The 27,303-nt window shown below is 40.8% G+C and overlaps 1 protein-coding gene and 1 long non-coding RNA gene across 14 annotated transcripts in view; one reads left to right on the top strand and one right to left on the bottom strand.

Annotated features, from left to right (window-relative positions):
* The window catches only part of UHMK1 (U2AF homology motif kinase 1), a 103,959-nt gene that overhangs the window by 41,605 nt on the left and 35,051 nt on the right, over nucleotides 1-27,303 (top strand). Inside the window, exon 1 of one of the 13 annotated variants that reach the window (XM_073805045.1) lies at nucleotides 24,828-25,036. The exons of 10 other annotated variants lie outside the window; for them this stretch is intronic. In XM_073805045.1, the coding sequence (XP_073661146.1) occupies nucleotides 24,943-25,036 (94 nt within the window). In that variant the 5' untranslated portion in view covers nucleotides 24,828-24,942. Of the gene's footprint in view, nucleotides 1-24,827; nucleotides 25,037-25,507; nucleotides 25,526-27,303 lie in introns of those variants that run through there. 2 more of the 13 variants (XM_019932000.3, XM_073805034.1) reach the window with 2 other exon arrangements.
* LOC109549459 (uncharacterized) lies at nucleotides 3,404-24,612 on the bottom strand. Its single transcript, XR_004526406.2, has 3 exons — nucleotides 24,116-24,612; nucleotides 6,912-17,596; nucleotides 3,404-4,132 (listed from the first exon to the last, which is right to left on the bottom strand). It is a non-coding gene; the product is annotated as an uncharacterized lncRNA (long non-coding RNA).

The following is a 27,303-nucleotide window of genomic DNA, read 5'->3' as shown; positions in this document are numbered from 1 at the left end:
TTGCTTCTTTAGGTTTGGGAAGTTTTCAGCCATAATTTCTTCGAGTACATTTTCAGTCCCATTTTCTCTTTCTTTGCCTTCTGGAACTCCTATTATGCACAGATTGGCACAATTTGTATTATCCCATAAGTCTCTTATGCTGCTTTTATTTGTTTTTTTTTTTTTTCATTTGGCTTTCTGTCTGCTGTTTTGTTGGGTGATTTACATTATTCTATATTTCAGATCACTTATTCATTTTTCTGCGTTATTCATTCTGCTATTCATTGCCTTTAGCTCAGCTTTCATCTTGGCAACAGAGTTTTCTAATTTTTCTTGGCTCCTCTTTATAGTTTCTAGTTCCTTTTTACAGTGATCCGTATTTCTATGAATAGGCTTTCTGTTTTAAAATAATTAATTAATTAATTAATTATATTTTTGGCTGCCTTGGGTCTTCATTGCTGCGTGCAGGCTTTCTCTAGTTGCAGTGAGCGGGGGCTACTCTTCGTTGCAGTATGTGGGCTTCTCATTGCGGTGGCTTCTCTCGTTGCAGAGCATGGGCTCTAGGCACATGGGCTTCAGTAGTTGTGGCATGCAGACTCAGTAGTTGTGGCTCGCGGGCTCTAGAACACAGGCTCAGTAGTTGTGGCGCATGGGCTTATGTGCCCCACAGCATGTGGGATCTTCCTGGGCCAGGGCTCGAACCCATGTCCGCTGCATTGGTAGGTGGATTCTTAACCACTGAGCCACCAGGGAAGTCCTCAATAGCCTTTCTTAATTCCTTCAGTATTTTAATTATCTCTTTTTTGAACTTGGTGTCTACCAGACTTAAGAGGTCTGTTTCATTGTTTGTTTCAGGGGAGTTCTCTTGACCATTTAACTTGGAGTGGTTCCTCTTCTTCTTCATTTTACTTATATTTCTCTGACTCTATGAGTTTAGGAGAAACTGTTATCTACTGTTGTCTTGAAGGGCTGTTTTTATATAGGAGTGTACCTGTGTAGCCTCCATGAGTCCAATATTTTTGGTGCAAGGGCTGTTTTTAGTATGGATGCCTGCCTCATTTTTCCTCAGTGTGTGCTGGCCGTTATCCCCTTGTTAGGGGATGTGATTGTTGTTGTGATGACCAGAGCCTGAACTGGTTGTTGAGTGGAGCCTCCTCTTTGCTCTGTGGTTGTCACAGACCTGTGGAGACAGGTCTGCTCTCCTGTTGTTGGAGTAGACTCCCCCACGTCTGTTTCTGAGCTGCGGTGTGAGGTAGGTGGGGCTGGAGTGTTCCTGCTGAGAGAGGAGCCACTGAGTATTCCTTCACAGGAGTTGTCCACCGGGAAGTGTGCTCTGTGGTGTCACCTGTCACCTGTTGTGTGGGCTCACAAAGTACACTGTTTTTGGCACTGCCATCGGCCCTGCCTCAACTGTGGGAATTCAGCTAATCGGACTAGTTTTCCCTCAGGCACTGTACACAAAGCCACAAATGCAGATCTGTTGGCACGGAACTGCTGAGGTCAGGCACAGGGACCACTGCAGTAACGCATCTGGACCCGCAGTGGGAGCTACTGAGTCTGCCCAGACACCAGCCCTGCCTCTGCATGTGCGCACCCACAGAGCCCACAGCCACCATTGCTGGACCCGTGCAGCTGCAGGAGCACCAGTAATCCACTTGGATGTCCCGCGGGCAATGAGTTTACAAAAACACTGCCAGCATATAAATCTATGGATTGCACAGCCGCTGAGACAGGGCTAGGATTTCAGCTCCGCTTCTGCATGGGGACAGCCGCCAGTGCTTGCTGTTCCCAGAACTCTTAGAGGTGGAACTGCACCAGCTGTGAGCAGGCCGAGAATGAGGCTGCTATGGTGGGCCCAGCCCCTCCCTTTGAGTACGCAAATTAACAATGGGGCTTCAGTGGCGGACCTGGGCTCCTTCCTGCACACACCCTGGGTGTGGCCCAGACCACACTCCAGCTCCTTCAGACTGTCTCCATGCAGCCTACCCCAGCCCTCTCCCTGGGTCTGCCTGCTGAAGCCAGAGTTTCAGCATCCAGCCCCCATGTGCACCAGGAGACACGTCTTGGGCCTGGGGAGTGTAGAGAGGTGGCACAGACCCTCTGTGCTGGTCTCTCTCTGTTCTGCCTGCTGCAAGCTGGCTGCTGTACTCTCCTCTGAGCCTCTGAAGCTTCCTTTCTGTCCTGGCTGACCTCCCCACTGGTGAAGGGGCTTCTCAGGGTGAGGGAACATTTCCTCTTTCACAGGTTCCTCCTCCGGTCCCGATTCCTTTTTTTCTCTTTCATCCTACACAGTTACTTGGTGATCTTTCTTGCAATTTTGTTTTATGAGATCTGCCAGCGTTCAGCAAGTATTCTGTGAGCATTGTTCCACATGTATTTTTGATGTGTTTGTGGGAGGAGGTGAGCTCCATGTCCTTTTAGTCTGCCATCTTGATCCGGCCCCCTCTAGGAATTTGCCACATTTGTTTTATCTCTTGCTCTTCCCCCTTTATATACATAAGTGAATGGTAATTTCTCTTTTTCTGAACCATTTGAAAGTTGAAGATATCATGACACTTGACCCCTAAGTACTTCAGCATGACTCTCCTAAGAATAAAAACATTGGGGACGTCCCTGGCGGTCCAGTGGTTAAGACTCCACATTTCCAATGCAGGGGGCGTGGGTTCAATCCCTGGTCGGGGAACTAAGATCCCACATGCCACATGGTGCGGCCAAAATAGATAAATAAATAAATAAAAACATTGTCCTCTATAACCATGAAACCTTTATCACACCCTTGGAATTTAGCATTGATACAGAAATATTCAATATACAGTCCATATTCAGTTTGTCTCAATTGTCTCAATGTCTTTTATAACATGTTTTTCCTCCTCCCAGGACCCAATCAATACTCTTTTGTATTTAAAATACCTGTTGGGAATTTGTGGGATGTTAGTGTTCTGCAGAACTGAGTTTGGGAAAAAGTAGCTTAGATTGTATATTTAAATCTGTCCCTTTTCTTGTAATTTAATAAATGCTAACACTTCATTTAAAATGTGCTTTCCAGGAATTCCCTGGTGGTCCAGTGGTTAGGACTCTGTGCTTTCACTGCCAGGGCCTGGGTTCAATCCCTGGTCAGAGAACTAAGATCCCACAAGCTACATGGCCAGCCAAAAAATAAAAATAAATTTAAAAATAAAAATTTTTTTAGGGGAAACAATATTGCCTGAACTGTATATTTTATCCTTTGGATTTCTCAATTATGACTGCAGGGGAAAGCAGAGCTATAATTACTAAGTACCTGAATATGCCTGACAAAATAGTAAATATCATACAAAAAAATTATTTTCAGGACTATGCCTTTTATTTTTTAATTTTTTTTTAAGATTTTTTTTTTATGTGGACCATTTTTTTAAAGTCTTTATTGAATTTGTTATAGTATTGCTTCTGTTTTTTTTAACATTTTGTTTTTTTGGCCGCAAGGCACGTGGGATATTTGCTCCCTAACCAGGGATCAAACCCGCACCCCCTGCATTGAAAGGGGGAGTGTTCACACTGGACCACCAGGGAAGTCCCAAAACCATGCCTTTTAAATTTAGTATGTGTTAATTGCTAACAATGTATGGAAAACAGTAGATTTTTTTAAAAATTCTGTTTCTAATGACAAATTCCATGGTCAAAGAAAATTTGGAAGAATTAAAATGTTTCCTTCCTGTCTTTTTTCTATGTCACTAACTATGGATTTGGGACAGAAGAATGGCATGCTGAAAATGGCATATGCTTCAGGGCCTAAACTTTAAAACAATATTTTAATGGAATGTGTGACTTTAAAAGGAAAAAGAAGGAACAAGTAAGATCCAAGGAACCATCATAACTGACAAACATCTTAGTGATCTTTAATAAAAAAGTTAAACATTTTATTGCCCAAAGTCCATGACAAATAATGCTTAACACTTGTTTGGAAATCATCCCAGACCACATCCCAGGGCCACTGCTAATTTAGTAGGTGTGGTAAAGTTTTGACTCCACGAGGCATTCTGGTCCTCATTTGTAGCTAAACTAAGAAATCCTTCCCAATCTCTTTAGCAAATCAGTTGTATTGCATCCTGAATTTCTGCATTCTGTGAAGTAGGTGATAGGGTCATCAACGTTGTCCGGTAGTAGTTGGGTTTTCCTGAAAGGAAATGGAAGGCACTGCATGAACATTCTTGCTCCACTGGAGTAAATACTACTATGTCAAATTTGCATGTAGAGGTTTCTTTCTAATAATGTCTGCCATTACTCATCACTTACAGTATTATTAGATTAATTATGTTTTTAGACCTCAATCATACTTAATAATTCTAAGAATTAGGGAAGATTCTATTTTTAACCACAATAACCAAAGGATCTTTTCTACTCCCTCTGAAATAACAAGCCTTTAACTTTCCTCCAGAATCATTTTAATGTCTAGATAGCTTATATTTATCTCCTTTCCCATGATCTAAGTGACCATAACCATTCTCACTCAACCTCAACCTATATGCCAAACACAGGCAAATATGTATTTCATCCCAGCCATTCCACCGCTTTTTTGCACACCAGACTAATGTATCAAACATCCTACTAGATGTTTTCACTTGGATGTCCTGTGGATACTTCAAATTTTGATATGTCCAAAACCCAGTATGCAGTCTTTATCCCTGTATGGCACATAAAAGAGAGCTGAATTGAACAGACCAAAAAACAAAAGAATGTATCATAAGGACACAGTTGAGTTTATGAAATACAAGAGTAGCAATACAGCCAGGTCTTACACAGAGGTTGGAACCAAAAATGGGAAGCTGCCGGTATTCTTCCTGGTTATTTTCTTAGTCTCTGCTAATTTGGGGGTATTCCTGCTTTAGTAGTGCCTCTCCTCTTCCTCTTCTTCCTGCTACTACTACTATTACTATTGCTGTCTTCTCTCTGGATATGGCTGCCCACAGCACAAACAATTAAAATTCCAGCCACAGTTTAAAAACTCTGGTTTTCCATAGGTCCAATCACAAATTACCAGAAAAGAATCTAATTGGCATAGTGTTTTTAAGTGTCCATACTAGATCAATAAGATACAACCAGTCCACACTGTGCAAAGATTATTGTGGACTCTTCCTTTGGAGAGGGGGCAGTGCTTACAGAAGGGACAGTTGCTCATTAGCTAAGGAGATACCTCAAAACCTACCTTGACTGTCTTCTCTTTCCTGCTTATAGCCTATCCACCCAGTGACCTATGTCGGAAACAGGAGCCACCCAGTTTCTCCGTCATTGTCAGTATGCAGTCAGTTAAGTCCTGCCCATCCTACACCTTAAATATCTTTTAAATTTAGTCCTTGGCCTTTATGCCCATTGTCAACAGCACGTTTGGGACCACCAGAGCCTCAAACTATTATAGTGAGCTCCCTGCCTTCAAGCTCCACTGTATCAACAGCTGAAAATACTGTTCTTATTAGATTCCTCCATTTCTTGAAGCTCTTCAATGGCTCCTCAAGTTTAGTTAGTGTTTCCCAAACTTTCCTGATCAAAAAATTACCTGGGGTGCTGGTTAAAAATACAGATTCCCAGGTTACTCCTCCCTCTGGATCAGTAAATTTGTAGTATAACCTGGTCATTTGTGTTTTTTTGTTTTTTTGTTTTTGCGTTACATGGGCCTCTCACTGTTGTGGCCTCTCCCGTTGCGGAGCACAGGCTCCAGACGCGCAGGCCCAGCGGCCATGGCTCACGGGCCCAGCTGCTCCGCGGCATGTGGGATCTTCCCGGACCGGGGCACGAACCCGTGTCCCCTGCATCAGCAGGAGGACTCTCAACCACTGCGCCACCAGGGAAGCCCCCATTTGTGTTTTTAACAAGCACTCCAGTTGCTTCCAATGTTTACCAAACTCTTCAACATATACCCTGCCTTCTCCTCCCCAACTCTGTATTGGACGTTGGACCCAGTGTTCCAATATCTGCTCAGAGTATTTTGTCCATTTCTGTGCATCAGTGCTTGGCAAACAACTACTCATCCTTTAAGAATCAGCCTGTACACCACCACCATCTTTGTAAAGCTATGGTCTGTGGATTGACTCAACTACTCTTTCCTTGGTGCTCCAGTGAATCTTGTGCTCCACCTCTGTTAGAATTTCTTCACGCTAAATAACTTTTCTGTTTCTCCCCATTGCATTTGAGAACTTTAAGAGCAGTAACTGAGTTTTATTTATCTTGCATCTAAAAGGACATGTGTTTTAATAGGAACACTACATTATTTCTGTCAGGGAAAGAGAGAGTTAAAAAAAATGATACCGGGCTTCCCTGGTGGCGCAGTGGTTAGGAGTCTGCATGCCAATGCAGGGGACACGGGTTCGAGCCCTGGTCTGGGAGGATCCTGCATGCCGCGGAGCAACTAAGCCCATGCTGTACAACTACCGAGCCTGTGCTCTAGAGCCCGTGAGCCACAACCACTGAGCCTGCATGCCACAACTGTTGGGGCCCGCGTGCCTAGACCCCATGCTCCGCAACAAGAGAAGCCACCGCAATGAGAAGCCCGCACACCACAACAAAGAGTAGCCCCCTCTCGCCACAACTAGAGAAAACCTGCGCACAGCAATGAAGACCCAACGTAGCCAAAAATAAATAAAATAAAATAATTAAAAAAAAAAAGATACCCCTCTTCTCTGAACCAGGTCCTGAATTTATTGAGATAAAGAAGTCAGGCAATTGGAGCTCAAATGGCTACTGTTTACTGATGCACAGCTGGAGAATGCAGTTCTGGTGCATGACTACAATAAGCTTCCTAATACTGCACCATAGAATTAGACTTAACATCCAGTGACGGCGAGTGCAGAGGATTTACTACTAAGCTTACCAAATGGCTGACATTTGCAGAAAACCTATGCTTTCTGCAGAACCAAAGAAAAGATGGGTTATGAAAGCCCAGTTCCTATTCCCAAACTTACCCGTCGGTTCCCTCGTGGTCCTCTGGAAATGAGTAGGTAAGCACGTGGAGTGATGGCAAGAGTGAGACTCTGAAGGTGCTCTTTACACATGGAGCAGCAGGGGTGGGGACTAAGTGTTCACTCAGCACTTTGAATCAGAGATGGCTTCCAGCTTGTGGTAAAGCACTCTCTTCTTATCATTGCTGAATATCCGTCAAGGGCCTCAGCATCTGACTTTTAGATTGTAGCCAAGAAAGAGAACTTGGATGTTGGTGCTGTGATGATAGGTAACATGGAGCTATAGCCGCTGACCTAGGCTGCTTCCAAGTGGTGACCTGGTGTCACTTTCATGGTTTCGGCAAATTGGAATTCTGCCACTCAAAATGGCTTCCGGCCACTTACTCATATTATCTATTCATGCACATAATCATTTTCTTCTTCCAATCCAAAGGAAAATCAGCTAATGGGCTAACCTTTAGGAATAGGGAAGATCTGGCAAGGCCGTTGATGGTGCAACATTGGTTGGTATCACAAGTGGACATAATGGCCAAGAGTTAAGGAACAGAAGGGGTTTTTTTTTCCTTTTTAATATCTGTTCTTTTTAATGCTATATGTTCCCCAATATCTTTTTGGACAGAACATCAGGGCCACTTGCCTGCTTACAAAGGCCGAATTACTAGGGTAAGAGACAGAGATAATCAGATGCCATACGTGTGTGTGTGAGAGAGACAGAGACAGAGAGAAAGACAGACAGAGGCAGAATTAGAGATTTAAAGACCAGGCAAAGGAGGTGACTTGGAAATGCAGGTAAGTTTGAGTGATGAGGGATTGTATGATTCACCATCGCAGTTTTACAGTTGGAGAGACTTCCTCACATGTTAATTCTGTGACTGAAGCAGCTGCTTAAACTCTACAAGCCTTGGTTTCTCATTCGTAACAGAGATAATAGTTGTAATTACATCATAAAATTGTTATGATGACTAAATGAGCTAATTCACATGAAACGCCCCATTAAGAGTTTTTTTTTACTTTTGCTTTGTTCTCATCATCCTAATTATTCTGACCATGTCATGCTGCAGGTTGAACTTTTCAAAGCTTTTTCCTTTCAGTATTATCTCCATTTCTCTAACCGTATTGGTTTAGTACATAGTTCACCCTGACTACGTTTGATGTAAGAAACATCCCAAATATCAGGATTTTTGGGCAAATCCATACTTTTAATTTCTATCAAGTTGACATTTGGAAAACTCATTTCTACTTGCAGTTGTTGGAAAATGTGTCAACTATGATGGTCCAGCGTACAGTTATTAAGGTTTTTTCCTTCTTCCTTGTTTTTACTGTTATTATTCTTTTAAGTTCTTAAGGCTGTCTAAGGATGATTAAGTATAAACTATATATTCTTTACCCTTTGACGTTGTGGGCAAAAAATAAATATTGCAACCATCAAATTTTTGTTTCATATAAAATTATTATATTAAAGTTAACCTCATTAATACAATTTTGCTGTCAGGCAGGTCTAAATGAAGCTTTGGGCAAGAGTTTTGTTTGGGATTTTAATATTATCTTTTCCTTCCAAAGATTATGAGCTCTTCATTTTGCTTATAGTTTACAGCTGTGTGACTAGCTAAAAGAGGATTATTACTTCAGGATGAAAAGCTGGGTTAGTTGGCTGATGACTAATTTACAAAGGATATTTTACTATTAATGTAGGTGAGGGCCCATGTGGGCTAATTTTTTCTTAAGCTATTGGTTTAATATGCTAAGAGTAAAATTTTGTGGCCTAATTCAGTCTATCCCCAGGGTAGCCAGAATTTCTAGCCTTAAGTCTCTCTTTAATTACACTTTTCACAGTTAGCTTCAATAAAGCGGAACAATTTTGTAGATATGCCCCACATACATATGTTCTATGTGGACAGACTACAGTGCTTGGATAAAATCCACACTTCATTCATTGCTCATGATATTTCTTTGAGCTCCAGGACACTAATTTTCTACTTTTTCAAGAGAAAACAAAAATTACACTAGTAATGACTGACCTCATGATATGAATGGACTTGGACTACGACATGTCTCAGCCTTCCAGTTGTCTGAGTTCATAGGCCTTTCATTATTCTTGCCCTGCACCACCCCTACCACACCTACAGCCCTTCTGAAGTTCCTTAGCAACACAGAAACTCGAAACTTTGTTTATGGAAAAACAAAGTTCTCAATCAAGGGTAAGTACAATAACTGTGATCTCTGTTAGAACAACTCAACAAATGCTCATAGCCCATCTACAGAAAAGGGCAGGTTTGCCCGACTACGCTGAGTTAGCAGCCAAGCCTGATGGGTGACATAACCCTTCTCTTTCTAATCTAGGGAATTGGTATGATATAGGAAGTTATATTTTTCCAGTCCAAAGACATTGTTCGCAAAAAAACCAGGCACCATGTTAAAAAAAATCTAAATGGAATAATTAAGATCATAGATATAAGTTCTGAACAAGAAACCAGGGAATCCCTGATCATTTTAGCAGAGTTTTGGGGTGGCTTTCCCAGATTGAAAAACTATTACGATTTCACAAGCTGCATTTTATACCTCCAAAGAGAATTCATCTTTTCTTTGGGGGAGCAATTTAATGGGCATTTGGGCTATGTAAAGATAGTACTCACAGACGAGTGTGTGGAAATAAGGAGCCCAGCTGCTTGGTATGTCCAAGATTGTGTTCCTTGGGTACAGAGCATGTTGAGTGGTCACCTGATTTTCTGCTTGTGGGAAACCCAAAGACATGAAATTGGGATTATCTTATTATTTGGATTTCAAAAATATCTTGCTCTCAGAAGCTAAAAAAATACAGTGCAGATGGACTACATATTGGGTCCATTTGAGATAGTTTGGAACTCTGGTGCAGTACCCACATGCATCTTAGACTGATAGCTTCCCTAGAACTGAGTCAAGAGCAGATCCTCACCATGGCTACCAAATAGGTTTACAGAGTCTGCACTGACTGATCAATCAATCTCTTCTTCCACAACCCCCTCTTCCCTCAGTTCTCCTCTGTTCTCTCACAGCCTCTGCCATCAAACTCCCTCAACTGAGTGGCCTCACAGCTTCTGTTCCCTTGGGAGAGTCCAGTCCCATCTACTGGAGAAAGAACTTTTTCCCCTCTTTCTCAACATTTCAGGGGAATGCCTCAGGCTTTGGTTAGATGGTAATGATGACTCCCTTCCACTCAGACTGCGTCAGCTCCTGGGAAAAGAGGAACTAGCTGTCCTTTCTGGACTGAGAGTTATGGGGATACTCCAGTTCTCTCTCTCTCAATGAGAGCAGCCAACGATTTCCTACTCACTTCACCTAAAAAAATGAGTAAAACTCAAACTAACCAAGAACAGCATTTATTTTTTCCCTCTTGGGAGAAAGAAGACAAGACATTAAAGATTGCTATTGGTTTGGCTGCTTCTTTCAACCAACATACCCTTGGTTATTGAAGATTTGCTTCTTCCTGGGCCTGGCTGTAAATTACATTTTGCTTCCTATAAAAAAAAAAAAAAAGAAAGAAAGAAAAAGGGGGAAGCACCAGCTCAAATTAAGATGATTTTCTTCTCTAGTCCAAGTTTTCTCCTGATAGCAGTCTATCCTACTGTTAACAATAATTTTTAAGAGCAAAGCAGTCAATCCATATTTATATTTTAAAAATTCTTAGAGGATAAAATATGTACCCACAGAGAAAAAACTCTTGCATATAGAGGGCAATATAGTTTTTGGAGCTAAACATCTGGTTTCTCCTTAAAGAACAGAATCTTTGCTTATCTTTGTATAACCAAAATGTATGTCTTAGGCACTGTTCAAGTTCAAAGGGCTATGGCTTTCTCTTCTACCCCAGCAGTTGGAATGAGAAAAAGATTTTTACAAATCTTAGAACCTTGGAAGAGGGCTATGATCTTGAGAGCAGATTTAATTCCCACCTTCTGCAACTAATTTCAAAACACACACACACACAGATTTAAAGGGTGGAGGGGGAGAGGGGAAGTAGACTGATGTTAAGTATGTCTTTCTCTAGATGGTGACATTATACAATATTTCTGGAGAGATGAATCTTTTCTGTATTGTTCAATTTTTCAAAAACCAGTTTATGTTGCATTTACAGTTATAAAAAGCCCACAATCATTATTTTAAAGAGAAATAGAGCATGAGAGAGTGTATCATGTCAGTAGCCTGGTATATGCTCAGTAAATTAAGTCCCCTGTTATCTCTCATGAAAAGGAACTAGCTGTACTTCCAATAGGAAAAAATAAAGTTAAAATGTGACACTCTAGAGCAATAAGTTTCTATAATAGGATAGGAAATCACTCCTACTGCCCTGAGCAGCCAAAATTATAAAGCGTTAAGTCAATGGCTGTTCTAAGCATTAAATCCTTTGAGAATATTTAATCTATATAAATCAGAGAGCAGTACTTCTGGCAGAAAATGCTCTCCCCAAAAAACAAGTACAAAACTAGACAAAAATTTCAAAAAATGATCATTTCAGGAGTCTGGGAAAAGACCAAAGACAAACAACAAATTAAGAAATATTTATTTGTGAGAAACTGCTGAACTTCTATACAAGCAGTGGGAGTCTGTGGTATTCTTGCCTGGGGATGTTTCCAACTCCCCAACCCTAATACCTTGATAGTGCTACCAAGGTGGGGCTGGCTGTAAAAACCAGCAGCTTCACTGCTAGAAGGGCTGGCTTGATCTGGGTGGAAAGTGAGAAATCCATATCCATTGGAATTGTCAGTAAAAATAGAAAAGTTGATGAGAAATAAATGAGTAAACTTCACGTTCTGGAAAACCATGATTCAAAAAATGAGGGTAAATTACAAATATTCCCAGATAAAAAAAATCTTAGGGAATTTATTCCTAGCAGGCCTGCCTTCAAGAAATACTAAAGGATGTACTTCAGGCTGACAGGATGTGGTGCCAGATGGCAGTTTGAATCCACACAAAGAAATGAAGAGCATCAGAAATGGTAAATATGTGTAAATATAAGACAAAGATAGATTTTAATCTTTTCTTCTCTTAAAAAAAAAAAGACCTAAGATCGTATTAAAGAATAACTTTAACACTTTACTTTTGGGTTTATAACATATAAATATGTAATATATATGAGAAAATGAAGCTATATTAGAGCAAGTTTGCTAAACTTTACCAGAATTGTGATTACTAACCAAAAGTAGATTGTGAAAACTTACAAGGCATATTGTATTTCTTAAAGTAACTGTTAAAAAATAACACCAAACAATTATAGTTAAATCAGCAGAGGAATTAAGATGCTACACTAAAAATAATTGTTTAACATAAGGAAAGCAATAAAGGAAGAATGGAGGTCCAAAAAAGACATGAGACATAAAGAAAACAAATAGCAAAATTTCAGGTATAAATCCAACCATATTAATAATCACATTAAATGTAAATGGGCTAAACACTAATATAGTGGCAGAGGATGTCAGACTGGAAAAAGGTCAGGATACAACTATATGCTGTCTATAAGAGATAAACTTCAGAATAAAAGACACAAATTGGTTGAAAATAAAAAGATAAAAAATAATATACCAACTCAGTTAAAAAAAAATGGGCCAAAGACCTTAACAAACACCTCACCAAAGAAAATATACAGATGGTTGGTAAATACGCATATGAAAAGATGCTCCACATCCTATGTCATCAGGGAAATGCAAATTAAAACAATAAGATATCACTACATTACTGATTAGAAGTACACAGATACTTAATTTGTCACCATTGTCTTTTTTAGACATCACCAAGTAATATATATCTAAATGGGTGGTGAGTGATGAGGAGAGTACTTACTGTTTTGGAAATTAAAGGGTTGGAGATATGGACTTATTAAAACAGTGATTAAGAGAATGAAATTTTTAGTCAGACAAATATGTGTTCAAATTCAAAATCTGCCACTGGTATGAGACCTTGCAAAAGTCACCTAACATTTCATGTAAAATAGATAGCTAGTGGGAAGCAGCTGCATAGCACAGGGAGATCAGCTCGGTGCTTTGTGACCACCTAGAGGGACAGGAGAGGGAGGGTGGGAGGGAGGTGCAAGAGGGAGGGGATATGGGGATATATGTATACATATAGCTGATTCACTTTGTTTCACAGCAGAAACTAACACAAAATTGTAAAGCAATTATACTCCAATAAAGATGTTTTAAAAAAATCACTTAACATTTCTAAGCCTAAGGTTATTGATGTATAAGATGAAGATGATATTGAAATTAGCCTAGTGGATTATTATGAAGATGAAATGAGACTATAAGAAAAAAATGCATGTAAAATTCAGTAGAAATTGTTCTGTACATCTTAGTTGATTTTGAGAAGAGCTCAATGATTTAGAAACATCCTTGCTTTCTAAGCCATGATTTACTTGATTGATATTTATTTCTTTTGTTGAAACTTGATTTCTGAGAGAAGTTATGACAGCATAGAATCACTTAAGGGGCACTTTCACATTTTAAAAAAGTTGTGTTTTAGGTCTACTATTTCACAATATGCACCTAAGAAATAATGGAAATTTACCTATAGTTATAAATAACTAAAGGATTTGCAAACATTAATTTTATACTAAATTTAGCCAAATGTACTTTGTTGTGCATAACAAATGTCAAGCCAATATATTTAATAATGAAATTCTGGAAATCTGCCAGTCTTGTAACTATCATATTTAGGGCATTGTTCATAGATACTTTTATTGGATCAATTGTGAAGAGAATGGGTGATGAAAAAAATGACCAAAATAATTATTAGAAAATGTTCTTAAATTTTTGTGGTCAGAAAATTTTTAAGCACATAATTGGAAAGATTTCATATTGTTTGTTAATTAAATGTGTACTTTCCTCATTCTAAAAATAATCCAAACTGGCTATAATTGGATGCTGTAATCAATGAGTCACCAACTGCCATTTGGAAAGTTTCATTTATATTTTAAAATTTCTAAATTACTTTTTATCAATTACTATTTCTGTGTACTGAATTGTGACCTAAAGCTTCATCTTTTATGGCTACCAATAAATAGCAATCTTTAAAGAGTTATATAAACAAAAATGATGATGTCCAAACAAAATATTACAACTTTTTAAAATAGTTACAATAGAACTAATAAAACCTAACACTAATAGGATAGTATATTCAGTGATAGATAAATAAAAGGAGAAATCAATTTTTAAAAAACACAGAGATCAGTAGAATTCTATCCTGATATAATTTAATGAGGGATTCTAGTGAGAAGAAGAGAGTTTGTATGGTCATTTCAATTTGAAAAGATTTATTCTATTCTTGGGTAGCCTGCTTATATTTTATCACTCATTCATTAAAACTGCTGAAAATGTAGTGCAACTAAATTTATCCTTTTTCTATCAAGAGAAAAATCAAGACTCTCTTTTAAAAACAGCCTTATGGCCAAGACAAAACCTAGTCAGAAGTTACTTGAGTGAAATGCCAGAAAGGTCATGGACTCATAAGCAAACCCCCTTTTCTAAAACTTGTGGGTGAGAAGTGAACTCAGCCAGGGCAGGGTGTGGCATCCTAAATGAAGTCAAGCCTTCAGAGGAGAAGCTACTGTTCCTCCCACTTCCCTGGGGAGGGGAGGGGTGGGGGTGGTTTAAAAAGTAATTTAATATAATTGTTAATAGGAACTGTTTTATGTGGCAGGTTCTTCGGATGATTTTTTTCCTTTCCTTCCTTCCTTCCTTCCTTCCTTATTTCTTCCTTCCTTCCTTCCTTATTTCTTCCTTTCTTTCTTTCTCTCTCTCTCTCTTTCATCTCTTTTCTTTCTTTCCCTTCCTTCCTTCCTTCCTTCTTTCCTTCCTTCCCTCCCTCCCTCCTTCCTTCCTTACTTTTCTATCTCTTTTTCTCTCCCTCCCCCTTTCCTCACTCTCCTTCCCTCCCTTTCTCCCTCCTTCCTTCCTTACCTCTTTTGTACATTCCAAATTTTAATACTTATAATACTTGTATAATACAAAAAATTAAGAAAAAACTTTTAAAAACATTAAGAGTTTCAGTCTTTAAATTTTCTGCTTTTAATCTTTCTTTTGGCACAAAAAGGAAAATAAGAAATGTATCTCAAGCCCCACCAACTATGCAAAGGGAGCCTTTGTGCCCTTGCTGGGGGCAGCAAGGCCCATCGCAACAGTTTCGTAGTAGTGCAGGTCTGTGATATTAACTGTCTATCTTTTGTCCTACGTTATAGGCAGAGAAGAAAGAAAGATGGCTTGTAAAACTCGTCAGGGCCTTCCCACCACTCTCAGGACAAATTCTAAGCTCCAGTGTGGCTGGGGTCTGGTGAACCAGGGCAGGATATGGACAGCATAAAAGGGGGGAGTTAGAGAAGGACTGTATGTCAGGGTGGGGTGGGGTGGGGTGGGGTGGAGCTCTTGTAGGACCTTGCGGGTCTTTTGATGATTTTTTTTTTTTTCCCCCGGTACACGGGCCTCTCACCGCCGCGGCCTCTGCCGTTGCGTAGCACAGGTTCCGGACGCGCAGGCTCAGCGGCCATGGCTCACGGGCCCAGCCGCTCCGCGGCATGTGGGATCCTCCCGGACCGGGGCACAAACCCGTGTCCCCTGCATCGGCAGGCGGACTCTCAACCACTGCGCCACCAGGGAAGCCCTCTTTTGATGATTTTGCCTTTTAGTCCCAGTGAGATAAAAAGCCGTTAGAGGGTTTCGTGCAGAAGAGTGATGCAATTCGAGAGATCATTCTGGCTGCTATATTGAGAATGGCTGGCAGAGGGGCAAGGGTAGAAGCAAGGAGATCTGTTGCGGGTTTATTGCTCTGTACAATTCAAGTAAGAGATGATGCTGGATTAGACATGGATGGAAGAAAGTGATGGTGAAAATGGATAGGATTCTGGATATATTTTGAAGATAGAGTGCATGGGATTTACTGTAGATTGGCTCTGGGACGAGAGAAGGTGCCAAGGATGACTCTAAGTTTTTTGGCCTGAGAAACCAGGGGCATGCAGTTACCATAGAGTAGACTGAGAGAAGTAGGTTTGTATGTGGGGCAGAGTGGAGAGGATAATAGGAGTAGATCAGGAGCTTAGTTAAAGACATGCCAATTTTGAGATACCTATTAGGAATCATGATATCCTTAAGGAGGCATAAGGGGATGGGACCTAGCTCATGGGTAGAAGGATTGGACCATGATAGTTTATTCTAAGCACTTGGAGACAAGATAAAAATACAGGTACAGATACAGTAGATGGCTGGATGTGGTGGTGGGAGCTTGAGGAAGCTCTTTTCTGATTGTTCCTTTTTCTCAATGAAAGGAGAAGCAAGGTTATCTGCTGAGAATGAGCATGGGGGAGAAGGTTATTACAAACGTTTCTCTTTGAGAGAAATAAAAGATGTGAAACAGTTATCTAGGAGAATTGCAAAATGAGTGGACTATAGAAATATATGGTATTTGCGTAGTATTGTAGTTATGAATTTAAAGTGACTCCAGTCAGAATGGTTGTGTGTTTTTCTCCAACCTGTTCAGCTACCTGGGGCATCTGGTTCAGGGTCTCTCAAAAGGCTGTAATCCAGGTGTTGGGCAAGGCTTAGTTTTCTGCTTCAAGGTCTCACTGCAGTGCAATCAAGGTGTCAGCTGGGCTGCATTCTCTTCTGGAGGCTCGATTGGAGTAGAATCCACTTCCAAGCTGGCAAGTTGTTGGCAGAATTTATTTCCTCATGGCTGTAGGACTGCAAACTTAAGGGTTTTTTGTTTATTTGTATTTTTACTGGCTGGAGGCCACTCTCAGCTCCTAGAACATGTGTGAAGTTCCCTGCCATGTGGCTCTCTCCATAGGCAGTTCTCAACATAGCAGTTTGTTTCTTCAAGGCCAGTAAAAAAAAAGTCAAAGTGAGTCTGCTAGCAAAAAGTCTTAAATAATATAACCTAATAATTGGAGTGACATCCCATCACTTTTGTCATATAGCATAATGTATTCATGGGAATGATTATCTCATCACCTTTTCCATATTCTATTGGAAGTGAGTCATGGGTCCTGCCCACCTTCGAGGGGAGGGGATTACACAACCCAGGAGGCAGGGATCATGGGAGTTACTTTAGAGTCTGTCTGCTGCACCATTCTAGTCCCAATACCTGATACCCAGTAAGCCAAACTTAGTAAATATTATTTTTTAAACAAAAGCTTACCAAGCTCTTATTCTGAGTCAGAAACTGCTCTAAGCACTTTAAAAATATTAATCCCCACAGCAACCCTAGTAAGTAGGTCCTACCATTATCCCCATTTTACAGATGGGGGGATGAGGGACAGAGACATCAATTAATTCAAGGTCATTCAGCTAAGTAATTGCATAGTCAGCACTTAAACTCATGCTCTCTGGCTTCAGAGTCCATATTCTTACCTATTATGCTAAGCGGCCAAAACCAAAGTGAATGAGTAAATGAGTGCTGTTGAGAGGTACAGGAAATAATTACCCAGCAGCTCTGAGAACCAAGTAAGTTTTGAAACTGCATTTTGTATTTCAATTTTGATGCTAAGCCAGTTGGCACTATCAGAGACTTTTATTGCGATTTTAGGTCTTTTTTCTATTAATATTAAGTAACACAGGCCAAGTGGAGAGGTGGAGCCTGGAACAAAAAAAATCTGTGGAACTCCTTGCTGTGCATGAGATTTCTCGGAGGTGACATGCCATTTTTATCTTTTCCTTATTTAAAGATATTACCTGGAAAATATAAAATAAATTTCAGCTGTAGTAGATTCATAAGGAAGGAATAGGTGACTAGGAGATATCTCCAACAATAACCACTTATGCTATACCTTGGTTTGTCATTCATATTGAGTTGAGAGGCATAAGAGAACAATGACCAGATAGGTGGTGAGACAGGTTTAGAACAAAATATGTTGCAGCTCTGGTTTCAGTGCTGGCCAGATGCCATTCTAGGCTAAGTTTCCAAGGAATTTCCCCTGGGGACAGCCCCCCTGTGCTTTAGAAATATCCAGCTAAGTGGCCTCCCAAGAGGGTGCATTAAATATTTGACCCAGGACTCAATGTAGAGAGCCTTTTAGCTTGAAGAGAAGAAAATATACTCGAAACATTTATTATGGTGGTTGAGGTTTTTAATGACTGGATTATTTTTCCACTCATTAAATCCAGAAAAACCCTGTTATACAGTGATAGGCTTCTAATCTTGGTTCTGCTTCTTAATTATCTATTCTATCCTTTGATAAGTCACTTAACTTTAGGGGGGTTTTGTTTCCTTTTCTATTAATTAAGGGAGATGGACCAGACAATCTCTGGCTAACAGCACTGGAATGGAATTTAAAGTCCACTCTCCCACACCATAACAGCCTACTCAATTTGGAGTCCTGAGGCTGTGTATCTCTGTAATTATTACACACAGCACTCATCTACTCTCTCCCTGGTTCATTTCTTCCTGTTATTTATTTACTTCCTAGATTATAGTCAGTTTAGAGGGGCTGTATGTTGAGTGTGTGTGTGTATATATATATATATATATATATATATATATATATAAAAATAAAAGGGTGTATTCATTATTTCACAATATTTCAAAACCCCGCCTGAGCTACAGAAAATTTAGAGAGTGGGAGGAATGATGAGCTATTACGTTAGGATGACTCAAGTCCTAGGAAAATATCAACAGGAAAGTCAAAGCCCTAATTCCTCCACCACTCATCTGTTTGTCTCTTGGAAATAGTGATCTCATGAAACACTCATGCTAAGCCAGACCTCCTGGTGATCTGATGAACTGCTGAGAAATAACCTGAGTCCTTTAGATTTTCAGGGGCCTAGCTGAGGCCATCACATTCAGGACAGTGAAGGGAGGACTCCTGGTATACGCTCATTAATACCAGCCCCCTGTTTGAAAAGTCTGTGTGGATCCTCACTGGCTGTACTACAAAAGGAAGTGTGGACAGACTGGCACATATCCGATACAACTTCAGGGAAAAACAAGCAAGCAAGTAGCCTCTTTACTTGTGAAGTAACATACCTGCTTTTCTGAAATTAAAAAATATATATTCTCTTAATTGTAAAATAATTTTCATTTTAGTAAATTTAGAAAACACCCCGAAGTCACCGGAATCCCATTGTCCCTAAAAGATAAAACATAAGATCTTCTTTGGTATACACTTCTGAATTTTTGAATGTGTCTGATAATAGCCCATTTAAAACACCTTTCTTGGAATCCCAACATGATTCTGTATTTTTAATAGAGGACCACTCCATTTCCCTTATTTTCTTTATTTTTCTTTCCTTCTCTTATTTATTCACCTAACACTTATTGAATAATTGCTGTGTGCTGGGTCCTTTCTCTTTTAATTCTCTTTCCAACTCTGTAAGATATATTGCATGTATTGTTATCTCTATTTTGTAGATAAGGAAAGGGAAGTTCAGTGAATTAGGGTGATTTTTCCTAATCTCACAGCCTCTATCTACCTATTATCTATCTAATCTATCTTATCTATCTATCTAACTAATGAAAGTATTATCTTTTTTTTTTTTAAAGCCAAGTTGGGATCATACGTACTACCCAAAATACATACCCTTTGGTAAATATTCCCTTTTCGATGCTTCTGATTTCACAGTTTATTTAGTACCAACCCTACTAGATCTCTTGCTAAGTTCTCTGAGTACAAATTCCTTGGTTTATTTTGCTAAGGAGGCATCAGGTGTTGCCAGTGTGAAAACAAATAACTGGCTCATAGAAGCCCCATTATTAAGGCTGGGGATCAAGGGGTGGCACTCTTAAAGAGTGAGGCTTCTCACCTCCTGGCTCTCTCAAACCCTACTGGCCTATCCTTTTAAGAAATTTCTTTATTTTATTCTCTCCCTTCTCTGAGCTCTGAAATCCTTCATTTGTGCATTCACTGTTGCACTATGGCCCCTTGGCTTGAAAAAGGAACATCTCCCCCATGTTTATATATTCCCTGGGGACCCAGACCCTAGCTTTTGATTCCCCGTGGTATCTATCACAAGGACTGGCACAGAACAACCCAGTAAACATATTTTGAAAAAAACATCTATTTGTTCTTGATTGAATACTGAAAAATGTGCCAGTTTGTTCTTAAGAGAATAGTTCAAGCCCAGGGACATCCATATAAATAGCCAGGGATTCCAGGCCATTCCCCACTCTGCACAACACGTTTCCATACTCCTCATCTAAGCCTGTTTTCAACTGGAAGGTTGAGAATTAGAGAAAAACACTTCCCTAGCATGATGCCTGTCCTAAGGGAGCACAGCTGTCACCCAAAACAGTACTGTGTGGCATTTACAGCTTCCCAGGTGATGAGGCTTTCCGACCCGGTGATTGAGGGCATGTGACAGGGGACAGGCAAATGATTCTGTTGACTCTCACACCCTCGGTCCTTTCCTCCAGAGCTGTGTGCTCCGTGGGTTAAAGATTTTCTTTTTTTGTTTGGACTGATAGTGAAGAACTCCACCATTAGTTGTATTCTAATTTTTTGAACTTTAAAATTTTTATATAATTTCAACCTTACAGAGAAATTGTCGAGCAGTATAAAGAAGTTCCATATACCCGTTACCCAAATTCACTAACTGCTAGCATTTTCCCCAAAATATGCATTTCTATCACATATACACACATATGTATGCCAATTTCTGTACTGGGATTAATAATCATGAGTTCATGCTAACTTCAATTCCAATCTGCACTAAAGAGGTAATTCTAGCCTCTCTGCCTTTCCATATGTGTAATTTTCTTCTCCAGAAGTAACTTCTCTCTCATTATCTTCAATACATTTAGTCATTTGCTCACCTCCACGATACAAACAAAATAGTTTCAGAATTGCTAACCCACACCACTGTGAAAAGCCAACCTACTAACTAGAGTTTAACACTTGTTTACAATTCATTTTGTCTTTAGATTGAGGGTAGAAAGTTAAAATACTGTGCCCACAGGTATATTCATAAGTCAAAAATCACCAAATTGTCCATTTTAAATATCTGTAGTTTATTTGAAGTCAACCTCAATAAAGCTGTGAAAAAATACTGTCTTCAAAATTTACTTGGGTTAATTCCCCCAAGGAACCTTCAGTAAAAAGTTATGTTATTTAAGATACAGTTAGGTTGATTTGTTTGTTTGGTTTCTGTTTCAGGGTTCAACCTCCCTCTTTGTTATTTTTATTTCATCTTTTGAATATGTAAAGCATTAACAGGGTTCCAAAAGTCAAAACTATACAGAAAGTTGTATTTAGAAAAGTGTGACTTCCCTCCCCATTCCTCCACTTGATTCCTACCCACCCGCTGCAGATAACTAATCTTATTGGTTTCTGGTTTGTCTTTCCTGCTTTGTTTTGTTTCCAAAAATAAGCAGATGTGTGTACATTTTCTTATTTCCCCTTCTTTCATTATGTACACTTGTTTGCACTTTGCTTTCTTTCACACATACCAATGTCCTGAAAGTCACCCCTTTTCAGTTCGTATCAGTCTCTCTTTTTGTTTTGTGTAGTATTCCATGTAGCTATGTAGTATTCCATGTTTTCTTCTACTACCTGTATGATTTCATACTTTACTCTTAGATCTCTGATGTATTTGGAGTTTATTCTTACGAATGGTGTGAAGTACGGATCTAGTTTCATCTTTTTCCAAGTGGCTACCTAGTTGTCCCATTTACTCAAAAGTCTAGTGGTTTGAGATGCCACCTTTATGATATAGTACTTGGGCCTAAATAGGCCCAAGTACTATATTATAAAGGTGGACTGTCTAGTCTATTCCATTTGACTATTCACAATTGTTCACATTGTTCACATGTATTCACAATCTACCACATTGTTTTAATTATAGGGGTTTCATAGAATATTTTAGTATCTGGTAGGTAGGCTTCTTATTGTAGTTTTTTAGTTTTTTTCAGTGCTTTCCTGGTTATCCTTTCATGTTTCTTTTTCCATGAGCACTTTGGTATCAGCTTGTCTAGTTTATACATTTATAATATAACATGGAGTGTAATTTATACATTAACAAAGGGTGTTTTTCCTTTTATCAGGTATCTTTATGGCTTTTGTGTAGGAATGTTTTACAGCTTTCTTTATACAGCTTTTGCACATTTTGTGTTACATTTAATGTCCTTTGTTGTTATCGTAAATGGGATTTTCCTCTATTATCATGTCTTCTAACTAGTTGTGTATATGAAAATGATTGACTTCTATCTGTTCATTTTATAGCCTTACTGAAATCTTTTATGATTTAGTCTTATCATTGATTCTCATAGTTTGAGTTAATCTTATTTTCTAGAGTTTTCCAGGTACTCTCATGTCATTTGAAATTCAAGGTAGTTCTGCTTATTCTTTTCTAATTCTTAAGTTTCTTACTATTCCTCTTAATTGCATTAGAAGAGATCTTCAGTGTCATGTTAAATAATCATGGATAGTGAGCATCCTTGCCTTCTCTGCCATTATTTTTTAATTTTATTTATTTTGCACCCCACGTGGCATGCGGGGTCTTAGTTCCCCAACCAGGGATCGAACCCACACCCCCTGCAGTGGAAGCGCGAAGTCTTAACCACTGGACTGCCAGGGAAGTCACTGCCGTTAGTTTTTAAAAGACTATGTATATAAAAAATATTTTAAAAGACAGAAATAACTCTTTAGGCAAGACGTTTCTGGATATTTATCTGGTAAGATGAGATTACGGCCCTTTTTATGCCTAGAAACTAGAAAAATATTTTTAGCACAAAGGGTAAAAGTAAAAATTTGATTTTATAATAGTGCGTTGAAAACACTTGTCCTGGGCTCAGTTCTTCCTTTTTCTTTAATGAACTCTTTAATAGTGATTTTTCTCTTTATTCATTCATTCATCTAAGATTTATAGAATGCCTATAATACTCCAGACACTATTACAGAGTCTTTATCTTTTAATTTTTACTACACCCACGTGAGTTAGGTATTATCCTCATTTTATAAAGGAAGAATTCAGGGTTGAACTGTGATTTTGAATCTGGTCTCCTAGGTCAAATTTTTCTAAATTCTCATATATTTCTTCCTCAGGGAGTAGAAATGTAGATGAGTGACAGTATATTTTTAGAAAGCAATTGTCTTACATTCTTTTCCCTTCGTTAAAGGTCACAAAGCTGTATTATTGTGTGGAGGCTTCTAGGTCTCTTCAAGGGGGACCTCAGCAACATTAATGGGAGTAATTTTGTTTTTAGTTATCATGAAAGGTTTGAGAGAAATGGCTTTTTTTTTTTTTTTTTTTTTTGCGGTTCGCGGGTCTCTCATTGTTGTGGCCTCTCCCGCTGCAGAGCACAGCCTCCGGACACGCAGGCTCAGCGGCCATGGCTCAGGGGCCCAGCCACTCTGTGGCATGTGGGATCTTCCCGGACCGGGGCATGAACCCGTGTTCCCTGCATCGGCAGGCGGACTCCCAACCACTGCGCTACCAGGGAAGCCCAAGAAATGTTCTTTATAGTATCAGGGATCCAAACAACAAAAGGTTTTCTAGATGATGCTAAGTATATCAAGGTATTCAGGACCTAGACCAGTGCCTGACATAGCATAAGCACTCACATAAAAACAATTACAATTTATTATTTACTCTGTTCCACATTCTGTTCTTGTATTGACTGGTTTAATCCTCACAACACCCCTAAGGGGCATATTTATTATTGTCTGTATTTTATAGATGAGAAAACTGATGTAGAAAAGTTAACTTGCCAAAGATTCCAAGCAACAAAGAAGCTGGAATTCTGCAGATGTCATGTTCATAACCACTACAACTATAAATCTTTCAAACAAATGGATGACATTCTGTGATCATGAAAGATAGTGTTCAACCTCCTGAATGTGTAACTACCAGCATTACTCATCCAGGGTAAATTTTTCAGTTACTTAATGCAGTGGATGATTTTGAAATTGATAAAATTAAAAGGCTTTTGCACTCAAGAAGGTAGAAGAAAGGAACCGAGATGCCTGAATTTCTTAGTCAGGTATTTTGTTAAATCTAGATGTTTTGGTATTTCAACATTTTGGACTTCTTGCAGAAAATGTGCCAAGTGCCACGCGTAAACACAGCTTTCAAAGGCACAGTGCCGAGCATATAATCGCATGTGCACATCCACACAAAGTTATATGGTATACAGGCAATTATAACCAGTCGCACAGCAACGGCCTTGGAGGTCAACCAGTCCAACAACACTTTTCGTGTCATATACTGAGGCCCAGAGAGGTTAAGACCACAGTCACACAAAACTGACATCGGGCTTACCTCTCTATGGCGCGCGCTTTTCATTTTTCTCAGGTTACCTAATAAATTTGCTTGCATTTCCTCTCTTTTTTTTTTTTTTGGTGCCCATTTGTGCAAAGGTAAATGGGTCTGGCTTCACGTGTTTGCGACCCCAAACACCATAGAACAGAAAGACGGTCACGGCCCCGACTACCTGGCCAGCTTAAGACGAAACAGTGGCGCAAGGTCAGAGGGCGCGCCAGGCCCGCCCCTGGGGTTCTGCGCAGAGACGTCGGCGGCTGCCGCGCTTTCGCAACCCTCTGTGTGGGTGGTCGGACACACGCCACCCGGATGACGCAGCTCCCAGTCCAGCTCCGCTGTCCGTTTTGGGAAAAGGGGGGGCGCCCCGAGCCGTGGGGCCACAGGGAAGACTAGGAGCCGCAGGACGGCACCTCGAGGAACAACACAGTGACGTCAGGGATCTTAAGGCCTAACCGTGATACCACCGCTGGGCTCGGAACTCGCCCCACCCAGCGAACGCAAAGTACACCCCTCCCAGCCGCGAGGACGCTGGGGGGCGGGGCCCCCTACTGACAGGCCCCTCGCGCCATCCCCATTGGACTGGAGAATGAGTGACGCGTGAGGCCCCGCCCCTCCCCGCCCCGCTCCTTCGCGGCGCTCCTCTCCGCGCCTGCCTCGTCGCTTGCGCTGTGGGCGCTGACGTGTCTGGGCGGGTGGTTGCGACTCCTCCCCGCGCGGGCAGCCACTCGTCGCGGCGACGGAGGGGCGGGGAGGCTGGGGCCGGCGCTCCCCCTGGCCCCAGCTCCTGGCCCCAGCTCCTGGCCCGCCCTGCCGCCCCGGCCCCACGGATGAGGGTATATATTCGGAGCGGGCGCTGGACGCCGATGAGTGGCCGCGCCGAAGGAGCCGGAGCTGGGCGGAGCTGTGGTCGCGCCGAGAGAGGTGAGGGACTCCCAGCTCAGTCGCTGTCTACTCTTGCCACCCTGGAGGAGACGGCGGGACTCGGGACCCGGGGCGGGTGGGGGCCTGGTGCCGCCACGCACCCGCTTCCACGGCCACGCGCGCGACGTGGACACGCGGCGCACGTACGTGCAAAGAGCCAGCAACCTGGCACACACCGAGGAGCGCGCTGCCCACCCACACTGCTCCCGTGTGGCCCGCAGCGCTTCTCAGCTTCGGCGACCCCGCTGGGAGAGCTGGCATGAGGGCGCCCACATGGGCAGTGTCTGCAATCTGGGGTTTGTCAAGAGGTTGGGAGTGGAGCCTCGCCTGGACCCGGGATGGGGGCCTTGAGGTTCTCAGGCTAGGGCCTTGTGGACAGTTTTGCCAAGCTTGGGGGGCCTACAGTGGGGACAAGTCGTTGGAACTGTGCGGTGGGAGTGAGTTGGGGTGTCCTGAGTATATGAGGAAAAGACTCTGAAAGCGTTGATGGTAAGGATTGGAGATACTTGTGGGGGCCATGAGAGTGGGACAAAACCTACTTGCCGTTTTGTTTTAATACTGATGATGGAAGAGGGTTGAAATTTCTGGCTTTCCCCTGGCTTGGCCAAGCAGCAACATGGGATTGGAGGGTTCAGAGCACACATGTGCTGTATGGCTTCCCGAAGATTTTGTTAAGTTTGGCCTGACCCTATGCTATATTTATTTGTACATGGTTTATGAAATCTGAAATAAGGGAATAGTGATTGTGATAATGTGTGTATGTTATTATGTAGTGCCTTTAGTTTAAGGGCTTTCTGGTGAAATTAACTAGGTGTGGACAGAAGGCAGTTTCTGTTCCTTCACTGTTACTGAGTTGCCTCACTTAGCTTGGGCTAAAAAAGACTTAATAGGCTGTGCTGTGAAGCATTTAAAGCATTCAATGGTTATGGCTCCTCCCCATGACTATTTTTCAAACGCTCTAAGAGGTTACTTATCAATTTGGGGGACATAGTATAGCTGCAGAGATAGAGGTAGGAAGGAGACCAGAAGAGGAGGGGGAAATACTAAATATCTTTTAAACTGGAATTTAAATTCTGATAAAGTTATGTTTGATAATGGTGGGCTACTGCCAAATATGTCACATAGCAAGTTCTGTCATAATTTCTAGATCTTCAACTTTTTCAGACTTTGGTTGTCAAAGTAAAAATCCTTGTCTGATTCTCTTATTCACTACTGCTTACCCATTACACACACGCACACACCTCTTATCAGAATTAATGGAGAAAATAATACGATTTTTGTGGCATGGAGGTGGTTATATCTGGTTCATCCTGTAAAGTTCCTCTCCTATTGTCCTGTACATTTTCTTCCTTTCTCCATTCTGTTGGCTTATGAACTCAGTTTTGCAAAGTGAGTCAGGTATAAGAAAATCAACTGTGTCTGTATTTTTGAATAAAGTACAAATCACTTGTTTCTCTTTCTCTTGCCACCCCTCTCTTACACATATACGCACATGCACATGCACGTGGAGATAACAGAGTCTTTCTCTTGAGAGTCAGTATAGCATGATGGTTAAGAGCATGAATTTAGGAGTCAGGCTGTTAGGGTTTGAATCCTAGCTCCGTCACTTTACTGGTTTTGGACCTTGAGCAAGTTATCGCTGTGGCTCAATTTCTTCCTCTGTAAAGTAATCCCAATAACAGTACCTTGGAGTTGTTTTGAGGATTAGCAGCTATCTATAAAGCAATAAGAATCGTGCTGCCATATATATGGTAGTGTTTGTTGTTATTGCCCCTTCAAGGGACCCACAGATGTAGGTTCTCTTAACCTGAGTTTGTAAATGGTGTTTGATGTTTAATAGTCCTCATGAGATAGAGTATTATTAATCCCACTTTACAGGTGGGGAAACGGAGGCATAGGGAAATTAAGTAATTCAGCTGAACTCCAGAATTTTGCTCTCAACTACCTTGTATATTGCCTTTTACTATTCTTACATGAGAAGATTCTTGCTTTTTCTTTGATACCTACTTTTCCTCTGTCCTTTATATCTAAGCTAAGCAATTATAATGCAGTGATGATTCTTCCCAGTGTGTCTCAAATTTATCCCTTTCACTCTTATTTCCTCTGCAACAAATCTGGTTGCTCTTTGGTTTTTCACACCTGCAATTGTCTTTTAACTTGTTTTCCTGCTTCTAGTTGTCCCTCCTTACAGTCTGTTTTGTGCCATGCTCTTTTCTCTCATCTCTCTAAAGCATGGTGGAACGGCCCTGTTTAGTAATCTGTGTTGG

The sequence above is a fragment of the Tursiops truncatus genome, chromosome 1, assembly GCF_011762595.2.
Source record: "Tursiops truncatus isolate mTurTru1 chromosome 1, mTurTru1.mat.Y, whole genome shotgun sequence".
In the NCBI taxonomy this organism is placed as follows: domain Eukaryota; kingdom Metazoa; phylum Chordata; class Mammalia; order Artiodactyla; family Delphinidae; genus Tursiops; species Tursiops truncatus.
Note: the sequence above shows the minus strand (reverse complement) of the source record. Positions and strands in the feature narration are given on the sequence as shown.